Source organism: Temnothorax americanus, unplaced genomic scaffold (genome assembly GCF_048541705.1).
Source record: "Temnothorax americanus isolate GAGA-0224 unplaced genomic scaffold, ASM4854170v1 Scaffold50, whole genome shotgun sequence".
Lineage (NCBI taxonomy): Eukaryota > Metazoa > Arthropoda > Insecta > Hymenoptera > Formicidae > Temnothorax > Temnothorax americanus.
This window is the reverse complement of record NW_027509658.1, coordinates 1,068,172-1,081,873: the sequence shown is the minus strand read 5'-3', so window position 1 is coordinate 1,081,873 and position 13,702 is coordinate 1,068,172. Positions and strand designations below refer to the sequence as shown.

The 13,702-nt window shown below is 36.6% G+C and overlaps 1 protein-coding gene across 2 annotated transcripts; it reads right to left on the bottom strand.

The window, feature by feature from the left end:
- Window positions 1–2,239: 2,239 nt before the first annotated feature.
- Window positions 2,240–12,533, bottom strand: Dbct (Dihydrolipoamide branched chain transacylase E2). Of its 2 annotated transcripts, XR_013258889.1 has the most exons (6): window positions 12,375–12,533; window positions 6,608–6,735; window positions 4,751–5,408; window positions 4,044–4,439; window positions 2,865–3,212; window positions 2,514–2,654 (listed from the first exon to the last, which is right to left on the bottom strand). XR_013258889.1 is itself a non-coding variant. In XM_077418859.1 (5 exons), exons 1-5 carry the CDS (start codon window positions 12,411–12,413, stop codon window positions 2,418–2,420), a joined length of 1,458 nt encoding a protein of 485 aa, XP_077274985.1. In that variant the 5' UTR covers window positions 12,414–12,532; the 3' UTR covers window positions 2,240–2,417. The 2 variants fall into 2 exon arrangements, 1 of the variants encoding a protein (XP_077274985.1); XM_077418859.1 differs by lacking the exon at window positions 2,865–3,212 and having other exon boundaries at window positions 2,240–2,654; window positions 12,375–12,532.
- Between the last annotated feature and the right edge of the window lie 1,169 nt (window positions 12,534–13,702).

The window sequence follows — 13,702 nt, the reverse complement described above, 5'->3', positions numbered from 1 at the left end:
TGATTTCTCTAATTAACGATAATGCGATTAACGTCAAGCCATTTAATATTATTAATCAGGATGAACCTATCGATTTTTATTACGAGTCTAAAAGGTCCCGTCAATTGAAAATTTCAAAATGCCAATCTAAGCAACAGAGAAAAGATGCCAAAGATCTGGGACTGAGTGTTAGTTAATTAATTGTTGTTATTAAGTTAGTGTCTGTCTATTTGTATCTTCGTTCTTCGTCGGTGTTACGTATCATAAGATTTTACGGTAAAATTCACGGCACTGCATTCGTACCTAGTCAGACATAGCAAAGGTTGATCAAAAAATTCGCCCGTCTCTCTCCCCTCGACTTCTATACTAATAGAGAAAGGACGAACGCTTTCTTGATCATCCTAATAATTATTATTAGAATTATTATTAGAATGTTATCAGAAGAGCGGGATAAATTACGTGTTAACTGACGGAGAAGTTTCCACTTTCATGGACCACGAACACACATATTATACTCTTTTCTACTACTCTAAACTAAACAGACTGATTACCTTTTGGATATCTATTACATGTTAAACGGCATTTCCGACCAAGACGGGTTTGGCGGTCACCCCGGGACCTATTGGGAGGCCCAAGTATAACAAATTTATACTTGGAATTGCGTTTGGATCTGATCTTTAATTATCTCGCAATAATTGCGTTTGTCGGACGAGCGCGCAAGCTGAACTCGTCCCGCACGGAAACGCCATAAGCGACGCTCGCTATCGGTATCGGTCGGAGTGAATTGCGAATTTAAGATTGAACGCATGACTGAAACTCCGAGTCATACCCATGAGTGTATATACAATAAGCGACTAATTGCGTGTATGTAAACAAACGTTGTGAGAAAGCAATCAAGTGGTCGTACCATTTTACTTGTGATGCGTTTTGTGTTTTTTTTTCTCTTGATTTTTATCGTGTCAAACGAATTTCGAGGCGAATCGAACTCGTCTTTTTTTTTGTGCCAGAGTTTCTTTTTTTTTTCTTCGATGATTCGATGATTGACGCGTTAAACATTGCGTTTCGCGACGTCCGCGTTTATCCGGAGAACGATTTGTCTCTATGAACGGTACAGCCACTTCGTTAGCGTACGTTAATTATGGTTGTCATGTATGAATAATTTATAGTTTGTAACGGTGATCGATGTACAAACAGATACTCACGTTCTACCGGACGTCGTCTTCTGATATACAATTACTATTGCATTTTGAATATGTTAGTAGAAGATGTCTGACCTTTAACGAGAAGTCCTAGTTGGTTGTGCAGCAATAAATTAATATTTACGTACAAAGCGTTTGAGTATTTGTAGCATTTTTATGCATCTCTCCATATAAACACCTTCTCGATGTTACGTCGATCGATATTACGTAACGGCTTGTATAAATGAAATAGAGGGGGGAATCCTCTCCCTTTTGTTGAATCCGTTGTAAAAAGTGAAGGCTGAACTTCCTCGACGTCGGTAATGTCAACATTTCTAATCCTGTTTTCTATGTCATATATCTATATCTGTTCTTGTCTAACGAGAGGCCGCTGTCCTTGTTTCGCGTGCTGCGCCATGCTCTCGCTACGCGCAATGTCAACCTGAATGTGCTTTTGCACATATAAAAGTTTATTTAAACTAATCTTTTTTTCTAGGCTTTCAATCTTAGATCTAATTGCACGATATTGTTCTTAAATGTTGTCCCTAGGTCATGCCGGTCTAATTTTGTGGATATTTATTGTGGAATTTTTGTACAAAGCAAATATTGTCACGTATACCAAAAATTAACAAAAATATTAATTTTTTCTCGTTTTCGATATAAATTCGACCACCATGACCTAGATTTTGATGCGTACTTTAATTCTAGACAAGAATTTTGCATTTCTATAAAGCCACGTAAAAGATTAGTGCTAAGAAAAAAAAGCCGGTATTACAGACGGCTTTAGGATCCCCTTAACAAAACGTTTTTATAAGACGCAATAATAATTATTTTATTTCGTGCACACAAAATTAGTCAATGATGAGATAAATTGATATAACAATAAGACTGATGTCTCTTAAAAACATTCGGAACGTAAAATGGACAGAGTGGAAGTAAAACGCGGCGAATAGAAATATAAAGATGTAAAACAAAGTATAAAACATAATAATTACATCGCTATATGTAAAGGAACGTGATTCTCTTTCGCAAAGGTAGTTTCCGCGAGATAATAACTTTTTTTCCGTGGCGCGGTTCGTGGAAACGTGACAACACGAAAACTCTATGGATAATTTTAAAGTTGGACATTGTATACTTTCTTAGAGTGGCGAATCACTCGAAATGCACAGACTCAATTTTCACTTTCCGTTAGACTTGCATTTCACTCGATTTTAGTAATATTTTACTCTTCGACTTTTAGAGAGTATAATGTAGACAGCTTCACGCGTCGATCAGCAGATACGCCGGATTCTCCACGTACTGCTTCCACAGATTGGAGAACTTAGCCACAGTTACGCCGTCGACGACGCGATGATCCGCGGACCAGCTGACCGACATTATGCTGGCCGGAACTACATTTCCCTTGTCATCGAATCGCGGCAGCTTCTGCGCCTTTCCGAATGCACCGATTATCACTTGAGGCGGCAGGATCACTGGCTTCGTGTACGTTCCCCCGACCTTGAAGTCGACAGTCGATTAAGAGATGCGAAGAATACGGCAACAGATAAAAATGAATATTTAGATAAAGAAGAAAAAAGAAAGTGGCAGGAAAGAAATCAAAGCTTTGGACACGTGATTTTAAAAGTGAAATAAAATTTAACATTGTTAAAGATTGCATTTAGCGAAACCGCGTTGCAGAAAACCGCCACAGACACAATTTATATTAACCCTCCGTGTGTAAACGTGGGTCAACGGCGTCCGATATCAAAATGATATCTGCTTGTAACTGTAAAACTCATCCTGGAGGGCGCGGTGGGGGGAGGATGTGTCCGCTCCCAGCGGCGGGTCGGACTGGTTGCTGGGGTGTCCCGGAAGGCGGGTTCCGTATGGCAAGTGTTGGAAGGGCCCCCGGCGCTCCCCGATGACTCGTCGCTGGTTCTCGTTGGTTGTCCCCCCCCCCCTCCTATTGCCTAGGGGTGGTAGCGGGTGGTTCAGGTCTGCCACTCGTCACCGCTGATCCTGACGGGGGGCCTACGGGCGCTCCTAAAGGGGGTGGCGGATCAGGGTTAGTCCCCTCTGGTCCGCCAAAACTAGATTTGTCTTTAAGACTTCAGGAGGGACCCCGATGACAAGGGCCAGCGTGGGGGGGTCACGGATATGATCATTGCGTTTCCCGCCTCCCCCCCCCCGTTGTTAGGTAAAGCGCTTAGGAGGGACTGATGGGGGTTTTAGCCGGTAGGCTGCGGGCATCGCCGTCTATCGCCGGGGTTTAACCCGGTGTGATACACGCGCCCGTAGAATCCGGCATAATCCCGTCCCGGACCCGACCGGGGCGGGTATAGTCTTTTGAAAATTTCCCCCACCTAAAAAAAAAAAAAACTAAAACTCACAAGCCTGCCAGAAAATATTAAATAAACTATGTTTATTTAATAAACTATGTTTATTTAATAGAACGACCATAAAATCGTCAACTACAATGTAAACAGACGTTTTGTGATAAAATCTTTTTTTTTTTTTTTTACGCTGGGAAATCTTCGACTACCGGGTTTCCGGGCCCAGAGGCCCGATATATGGCCCGGTAGCCCCCTTTTTATGGGAGGGGGAAGGCCCCCCTGCCTCCGGGGTGAGGCAAGGGGAGTGTCGGATTTTTACCGACTAAAACCCAGCGGATGTCCCTCTCGGCGCGTTTGGATGGGAGGGGGACGGGTAGCGTGATGATTCGTCCGCCGCCCCCCCCCCCCATTGTGATGAAATCTAAATTTTTTTAAATTACTTTAAGGTAGGAAAAAATAGCGTCGAACAACTCACGTTTACACTCCGAGGGTCATAAAAATAGCTTAGATACGGAGGGTTAATTTACAATTTATCTCGATCATTATTTTTTTATCTTCTGGTGCGCGCACTCACCACGCCTATGTTGGACAACGTAAAAGTCGTGCCGGTCAGATCAGCGAGCGGAATCGACGACTTGCTACCGCACTCCTGAAGTCTGTTGAGTTCCCGCGCGATTGCGTGAACGCTGAGATTCTGCACGTTCTTGATGTTCGGTACCACCAGGCCCTCTGGAGTGTCCATGGCGATGCCGATGTTATGATTGTCCAGGACCATCAGTGTTTGGCTTTCCTCGTCGAGCCAGGCATTTAGCTTGGGGCACTGTTCTAACGCCAGCGAGGCCGCTTTTACGAAAAACGGCAAAAGAGTTAGAAAGACGCCCCGTTCCCTCAGAGAGTCCTTCACTTCGTTTCGATAGCGCATCACTTGGTTTACGTTGCACTCGTCGCTGTAGACGAAGTGCGGTATGCTCTGCGAGAAATTCGTGGTGAAAATAAAGTTACATTCTGATGAATGACTCGTTTGTTTATAAAAATACAAGAAAAATATGTTCATTGGAAGATATTAATTGTAGGGACAATTAGCAATCGGGATTGTAGAAAATTAAATTTGAAGAATTCAAAATCAGACCAGAAAGAAGAGAGAAAGGGAGAATTTTTTAAAGCCTAGAATATTACAAATTAGAATTTAGTGTCTACAAAAGAAAGATTTTAGGATCTTTTAGACTTCACGAAAAGAAGTTGCTACTAGGTAACTGTTTTTTCAGCGTCTCGGTGACTCACCAAAGATTTCGTCATAGTTTTCCACATGTGTTTCGAGTATCCTTTAAGGCCGACAGTCTTTCCCGTCACATTCGTGAACGACAGAGCTTCCGTTTTAACTTCTGTTCTAACTTTCGAATCCGCGGAAATTTTCTGTAAATGTGCCAGGATGTCCTCCTTGAGCACTCTTCCTTCCTTGCCAGTCGCTGTTACGTCCTTTAACTTTATATTATTCTCTTTAGCTATCTTCCTCACCGCCGGGGTTGCCAATACCTTCCCCAAGATGATGTCCTCTGACTGCCCCATCTGACTGACTTCATTCATTTCCCTCTTCTTATTCTCCCAAATGTAAATCTTTTCGTTTATTTCCGTCTCCCTATTCTTCGAATTGTCAGTCTCTTCGTCTATTTCTCTCTCTTTAGCTTTACCAGTCTCTTGATTCTCGGCGCTCCTTACGCTTTCTTCCACGTCGTCTCTTTCGCTCGTAGATTCGTCTTTCGAATCGTCCTCTATCTCAATATCACACAATGCCGAGCCGACCATCGCGACGTCGTCTACCTTGTAGTGGAGAGTCTTGACGAAACCATCGTAGCGACTCGTGATTGTTACTGCGGCTTTGTCACTCTCCACGTCACAGATCTTGTCAAACTGGTTCACTCGGTCTCCCGGTTTCACGTACCTAAAAGGATTTCGCCGAATTCAGAATGGAGACAAAAATATTTTAGATTATTTAAAAAATGCTGAATTAACTTAGACAATTAATTTATTAAAAATTAAAGAGGATTCTGAAATCAAGATTTAAAAACTTTTAATATCTAATATAACTTAGATATCAAAATTAAAAAAGCTTTTTCACAACACCTCCTGAAAGTCCGATTTTCGATGCTTGTAGAGCGAGGCGAAAGGGGCCAATTTCACGCTGGGTTTACTTTCCTGCCTTAATAGAGAAGAAAATTGATGACGTAGCGGACAGAAAGTAAAGTAACAGGAAAATACATGACCTATTATTTCATTGTAAAAACTATATTACTTTCAATAAATAAAAAAATTATTACTACTTCAAAAATTATTTGTATTAAAACTATGGAATTCTTTTTTCTTAAATAAAGTCACTGAATAATAAGATAACTAATTGTACCTATTTACATAATATCTCTAAATAAAATCCTAAATTGTCAATCAAATTTAGTGCAAAAATTGAAATAATTTATATTTTTCTTTTTGAAATTTTATTATCATTTAAATTTTAATTTTGTGATAGGTGAGAGGGTTACATCCCCCACATCTCCACACCGGAGCTTCGCCCATGGACCGTGCGTTACTATTTTTTTCTTTTTCTATTTAACTATTAACGCACGCGTATATACAAGCTATATGAATCAAATACCAAACGCACATACTTTACTAGGCATTTGAAAGTCGAACATTTCCATTAAGTTGTTGTAAAAAATATCGTGTGGACCATGGATCGAAGGCTTTTCAGACTCATATGTGATTGCCGCCCTCGCCTTCGGCTCGGGCAATAAACTTCACATTCTCAAAAACCTCTGAAAAACGTACCCTTCTCTTTTTGGTGCATATGCACAATATACTACTCAATTGAAATTTAAAAAAGTTCTTGATACCAAATAATTTGTATATCGGAATTAAAGAAAGTTTTTGTAATTTAAATTAGAAATACTTGTGAGATACCAAATAATTTTGGTATCATAAATTGGAGGTATTTGTTTCCTAAGGGACGACTACTTCGTCCGAATAAACTTGAAATTCAAACTCGAACGATTCCGCGAATTTGGATTTAAACGTATCTTTTAATGTATACCGTTGTGGATCGTAAAAAGACATTCTTCTACAGATTATATCAAACTTTTCATGTACCATTCCTTCACTGTGACGTCTCGAATTCCCTCGCCAATGTCCGCCAAATTAAAGGGTATCACTCTACCGGAGCGCAACGAGCTTGCAGACAAAAGTCGACGTAGTATCGAGTGGCGCGATCGTTCAGCCTATATACGCAAACAAAAGTTCCGCTGATAATAAAAATAGTAATAACAATCACGATGTTGGGCACGACAAGATAAGTAAGATATATAGCGGAACCCATCAGGGCATAATAAAAACTCTGTTTAAACAAGTTTCAAACATATTAAAAATTATAAATAAATGAACTTAGTTTTGCATCAAAATATTCTTTGAAATATTCACTATAAGAAAAACAGAAGTTTTACTGCGAAAGAATAGTTGAAAAGGACGAAATTATTGTTTTATTAAAAGCGTGATTTAACTTTATGCTTTTTATATGAGGTATAGTGCGATATATCTCACAAAACTCGTTTTTTTCTCAAATATTAATGTCCAAAACTTCTTAAAAGTGACTTATTAGCATACACAATATATGTAGGAAAATGTATCTATTATTACACTATTGATCAATAATAATTATATTTATTAATAATACTTTTCTTATTATACAATATATCTACATTTTTCTTATTAAAATATATAAATGAATATTATTAAAATATAAATAAAAATAAAAATGTGGTATAATAATTTGTGATATCAATATATTGCACAGCATAACATATATACTGATACAGCACAACATGAAAAAAAATAAATAAAATATTTTAAGAACACAAGGCACATATATGTATGTCATATCAAGCTAGATCAATTACATCAAAGTTTGTAGTATAGCTTTTATGTTCGTCAAAGAGGAGCAACACAGGAGACATTTTTAAAGGTTTTGCAAAATCTAATATGAATTTCTTGAACTAAGGCAAAAAAAAGATTTTTATTTATCCGTCCAGAAGGATGAACTTTCACCCATGATCTTGGGGGTGCTGAACCAGTTTAGAATTCTTGTTGCATGCGTTTCCTTGGAAATATAAACATAGATGACATATTTACCTGTGGCAGATATGCCAACTACCGCTATGACTGTTTTCCCTCGTTCAGCAGAAGTTACTGTTCTTACGTCATTTGAATGATAAGTTTAACACATATTAGAAATAAAGAAATCAATTGCATTCGAAACCATTCCTCTCGGCCAGTTGAAAAGCCTCCAATGACCTCAGTTCTGTGAAAGTTAGGCTGAAAAATCTTTGTTCCATGTTAACTATATATTTACAGAGCTCATTTTCTTGTCCCTCGGTAAACACTGCTTTAAAAAAGCCTGGTTTTCTAACTTTGATCATTTTGTCACCACTGTTCTTCAATTTTTTTAACGTATTGTTCTAGAGTCGTTTTAAACTTAAGAGAAGCTTTACGATAGCCCAATTTTCTTTCGACGACAACAAATACAGCTCTATTCATCAACTGTTTATTCCACTTTTGCCTCTCGGTTTTTTTTAAATATAATTTCAAACTATTTATATATAGAAATAATAATAGTATTACAGTACCAATTAATATAGCAGAAATTATTATACGTATCACTTCAATGTTATCTTTAATTATCAATTATCACTTACCGTACGTTGTTTCTATTAACTCTACACAATTATGAAGAGTTTTATAGAACGGTTACATGCTCGAAGAATTGTTAACTTCACTTCTCCACAATGCATAATGCCTTAGCCACAACGCATCACAGCATTTACAGCTGATCACAGCGCACCCCCCAAACTCTATGCCTCGTGGACGAATGTCCCGTAAAATGCTCGTTTATGCTCTTAAATGTATAAGTTTATGTTAGGTAATATAAATCATCATAGATAATCGATATTAGCACAGGTACTTTACTAAATTGACAAGAAAAGATTGTTTAATAACGTAAATGTACTTACGGTAATAAAAAATAGAATTGCTTGCCATATATGCAAATGTGTCAAAGCATAACGTACTCAGTCGCAGAGAGCATATAGTCGCAGGACGCATTATGAATAATCAGTTGCATCTTCCAATTAAAAATAATATGACAACTGATAACATAACACCCGGTTAGAGACATCTAAGAGTAATAATTTCGAAATATTACATTACTTGGCAACATCTCTGTAAAAAGTTATCGACCATTATGTCTCGTGGTCCCGTTATGTTTCAACGATATTAGCAATCCACAAAAAGAACGATGCAAGTTAGAAGGCAAAGCGAAGAGAGAAAACAAGAAATTAGTTATTTGTGCAACAAGTGCTGTAAGATGAAAATTCCCGGGTGCACACTCGCCTTCGGCTCGTGCGTCAACTCTGCACCTGGGAATTTTCATCTTTACGCACGGCTTGCATACCCTATTTTATGTTGCAAGTGCGTGGAAAGTGGTCTATCACGCACGCATAGCGTGCGTAATGGGCCACTTTCCATGCACGTGTTACATAAAGAGATGTCTTGCGAATTGGCAAAATAATGTAAAAGAGAATAAAGATGAAGAATAGAAATAACAATTAAAACGATTTGAAAACAGTACATTTGTTTTATTTGTAGTAATGTATTTTCTTGCTCCGTTGATTTATTGCTTTACTCGTTTGTACGAGCTGTTCCACCTGTATTACATTATCTCTTTCTTTAATCCTGGGTACAGTCACTTGGAATAGTTTTTACACCCTAACAGCGAGAAAATAAGACTCTCAGTCACAATAGTTTTCTTCACTTACTGAGAATTTATAATTATATATAAAATATGTCTATATATGTTTTCTTTCTCCTGTATAATCTGTTTGTATACACAAAATGATAAGAAGAATTAAAAAATAATTTAAAACATAATTGTCGCATTATTTTTTTGAGAGACTAACAATAAGATATATATAATAATCATATATAGGTTGCATTCCGCTATTCACTGTCAGTACTGCAAATCTATATTTTACGTCACTTATACTTTAGACTTTCAGTATACTGAAAGTTGCTGACAATGAATATCGGAATGCAGCCATAACTGTAATAATCGTATAAAATATAATTATATATAAAATATTACCTATATATAATCTCATCGCAATTTTACTTTTTGATAAAAAAATAACACAAAAATTATTTTTCTAATTATTGTTCAATTATTCATCTCTCTCTCTCTCTCTCTTATTGTGTTTTTATACATATAAATAAAAATTATAAAGAAAGTAAATATGGACATATTTTAAATATATGATTAGATATATATAAAAAAATTTTTCTCGGGTTTTTTGACTTTTAATTAGGTGCTAAAAACACCTCAAGTGATTGTGTGTTTACGTAGAAAAAAACTTAGGTAACTGTTCCGGGGTAATGATTCTCGAGTTTACTCACAGTCAATCGAGAAAGGCCGTATAGTTTACTTTCCAATTATCGTCATTGTACGGAGAAAAACGATTTGCCGATACAGCAAGTATTTAACTCATATAAATATATAACAATGTTTATTAGTTATTATAGATGATAAAAATATTTATTGAGAAAATTGATGTTATTTGTTAAAATAGAGCCGCAAATTATTTTGTTCTAGTAGTAATAAAGCTCTTCCATTTCGTCATTTTTTACTCTCCAATTTGGCTTTGTTATCATACCGGCGTTCTACCAGCGAATTCTTTATTTTCTATTTTCCAATTTAGTTTTGTTATTATACCGACGTTCTACCAGCGAAAATTTTATTGTAACAGCAATACACACTTGCTATGGATACGCCGCGTTTGTTTTAATAAACAAACAAACTGTTTGCGTTAACGAGATATAACATGTTTTCAAACAAATTTACTCAGTAAAAATTTCTTTACACTGCCAACAGAACATATTTCACTGGAATTAATCCTATACCTTCGCGTAACACAATAAATAACACAATATTGTAAAAAATATCCCAGACTTAGAAATTTACTAAATTTACACAAAGTCAAACTTTTTTATCATTTGGATGCTGCACAAATTGTTTCATACACACTTCAAGAAGAACTTGCTTATCTTTATCTAAAAAATACACAAAATATTATCGATCTTTATTTAATTGTAAATAATGTAAATTATCAAAAATAATCATAAAAATTGATCTTAGGAGGCTCAAATGATTAAAAATCAATATTAGTAAAAATTGAGATATATATATATATATATAATATTGAGGTATAAAATATACATTCTACGTGAGTAATATAGAATTAATTATCAAGCATAAAATGTTCAAAATTTAATAAGAATCAATCACACCGATAAATTCGTTCAGCCTTTATACGAGTTATTGTTACGTAGCTAATATCGCGGAGATATGTTGTTCATAATCTTATGCAGCACCGAGTTAATTAACTAATAATCTAATAATTACAATTTTTAATTGTAATTAGTAGATTATTATGAGTTATTGTAGTAATTTATATATTAGCAAGTTTTGCTAACTGAGTGTATTGCCCAGGGCAGCGGATAAATCGTACTGAAAAATTAATGGTGTAAAATATGCGAGACAAAGAAGACAGCATGTAATTGTTGTAATTAATAAAATACCACACTTCCTAAAAGTCCCGATTTCATCACACTGGGTGTACGATATTCGTGTACTTTCAATTATCAATAACTCTTGACGTGGTGTTCTAGGGTTAAAGACCTTTGTCATATCACGTCTTTCGTTAAGATCGTAACGGCGTAACTGTCACTTCGTCAAAATTCGTCAACGACGATTTTGAAGAAAATACGTTAACAAAGTCATTAGGGACCAAAAAATTAAAAAAAATCTGGACGTTAAAAAAGTGATTATATATAGTGTGCAACTGTATATAGTAACAACGAATTTTAATGGCAGCTCAGAATTCGCTCAGAATTAGTCGAGATGATTTTAATATCCACCCGGTTTTCTGAAAGGTTCTGTCAACGAAGGACTTTTGCTTTTAAACTTGCTGCAGTTCAAGCAGTTCGAAGATTACTTAGATTACCGATACGCTATTATCTTCTCGTGACAAAGACCGGTCGCCGAACAAGGCCGAAAAATCGTTTGTTTAAAAGGTGACATAACAGCGGGACGCGTTCTTTATTCGTTTTTCATTCTCGCGTCGCTGTTCGCTTCGCGACCACTCGCAGCGTCAATGTCGGTGTCAAAGTTCAACCCGGCATGTGGCCTTGTTGATATAGCAGCGATGCGGCACGTGGTGCATTCTAATGAAGCGCTCTCTTTTTGTTGTTTGTTCTCTCTTCTTACAATTAGAAGAAACTATATAGATTTCCTCCAAATTAAATATTACACTTTGATCGCTTTTCGCTTCTTCCATGCGTGTACTTATTAATAAAATTACATTCTTCTTCTTTAACATAGGGGCTACGTCTCAAGATCAAATAAGCAATCTTGCTGGTCGAATTAATCGCTGGTTAAGTTAATTGTAACTTGGTCGCCCTTAGCATTAGAGGAGAGAAATTGAAAAACGAAATTATAAACTTTTATGATTTATATAACTAATTGGTGATAATATGTGGAAGAATATATGAACAATGTTACAATAAATTCCTTGTAAACTTAATACGCAATACTAAATTGTATATTAATTCAACAATAATTGTATATTATAACGATTCTGAATGGACGAAATTGAAAGAAAAAAAGGCTCATTTTTTAACGCATCATAACGCATGCTAGCACCAAAATCGGTCACCTACTAGGCAGCCGATAGAAAAGCAGCCTCTGTTAAAATTTACCGAAGAAAAATGAGTCCTCTTCACTTAGCAAACCGTCGCGAATGCTTGTACCTACCAGTCGCACAGCCGTCAACATTCGCCAGGAAAGAGCCATCAGCTGGTTGGTCTGAATCGTTCGGTCGGTTGAAGAGAAATGTAATAAACTCCGAAGTACGACTCGGATCGCGGGAGTTCGGGAATTGTCGTGTTCACCGATATGATACAAGCGGTCGTTATCATACGCGTGTCGTGTCGTGACACGAGCGAGGCCGAAGAAGCGTGTTTATTCCCCAGATAGAACATAAACTCAATAATGACGTCATTATGAGTTTCATGTTCTACGTGGGTTGTATTTATATGCACGAAGCGAGGCGCGTTATGCAATTTCTAGTCGACGAAACGGAACATGATCGGCTTACGCGCACGATCGACATACGTGTGATTGCTGAAAAATCGATCGCGAGCGTTTTAAACGTACTCCGAGGTTTTCTCTTGCGACGATTTTTCTTCAAAGCTCCGATTTACTTAATGAGTGATTAAAATATAGCTGTACTATTATATGTCGTTAAAGATAGAATTATTAGTCCTTTGTTGCTCAATGCGAAAAATTAAATTAAAATCAAGTCATGCAATTAGACATTTTTTTCGTTTTGGGCAAAATCTTGCCAGTTAAGTTAATCGCAACTTGATTGTCCTTATAGTGACGAGAACGAAGAAAAATTGAAGAAAAGCAGAATTTTAGGATTTATAATACTAATTCGTGTATATATATAGAAGAATGCTACAGTAAAGTCCTTATAAATTTAGTATCAGCAATACTAAATTGTATATTAATGTAACAATAATTGTATATTAACTTAATAACAAAATTATATTTCTCCAGCTTGATATAAAGGTATATTTCAAAATCGAGTAGCAATCGCGTGTGGTTCATAAATGTAAAGGTGAAATGTATAAAACTCGCAAACATCATTATATAGGCGTGTCCCCGCCTGATGACCGAAAATACCAACATTTATTTATTCATTGATTCCGTCTGATGCACACACACATCGATCGCTGTTTTATGACAATGTTTATTCCGTTTCAAAACAAACTTTTCTCTAAAGTTCTTGAAACGCTTGACGTATATTTATCGCAATCTCATGAGTCGCTGGTATAGTAAATATTAGTTTACCGATTTTTCAGAAGTGCAAAAGATACCGATTTCACGCTTGTCTCGTGAACTCTGCCCTCGATCTGATAACTGATGCAAAAGAATGCATAAATAAGGCCTATAAATATCTGAAGAAGGAAATCGTCACATGCGCCAAAATTGTCGAGTTATTTATGTCTGCCGATCGCACGGATCGTTACACCTGGTTTCTTAGAAAGGACAATGTAGGGCACCTAGTTTACTCTTTC

Excerpts from the sequence above, each read along its gene's own strand:
- Dbct (XM_077418859.1), bottom strand. The coding sequence starts at position 12,413 with ATGGCTCTTTCCTGGCGAATGTTGACGGCTGTGCGACTG. Across the intron at positions 5,409-6,607 it reads GACGTCACAGTGAAGGAATG|GTACGTGAAACCGGGAGACC; the intron begins GTACATGAAAAG and ends AAATCCTTTTAG. Across the intron at positions 2,655-4,043 it reads CGTTGTCCAACATAGGCGTG|GTCGGGGGAACGTACACGAA; the intron begins GTGAGTGCGCGC and ends GTCGACTTCAAG.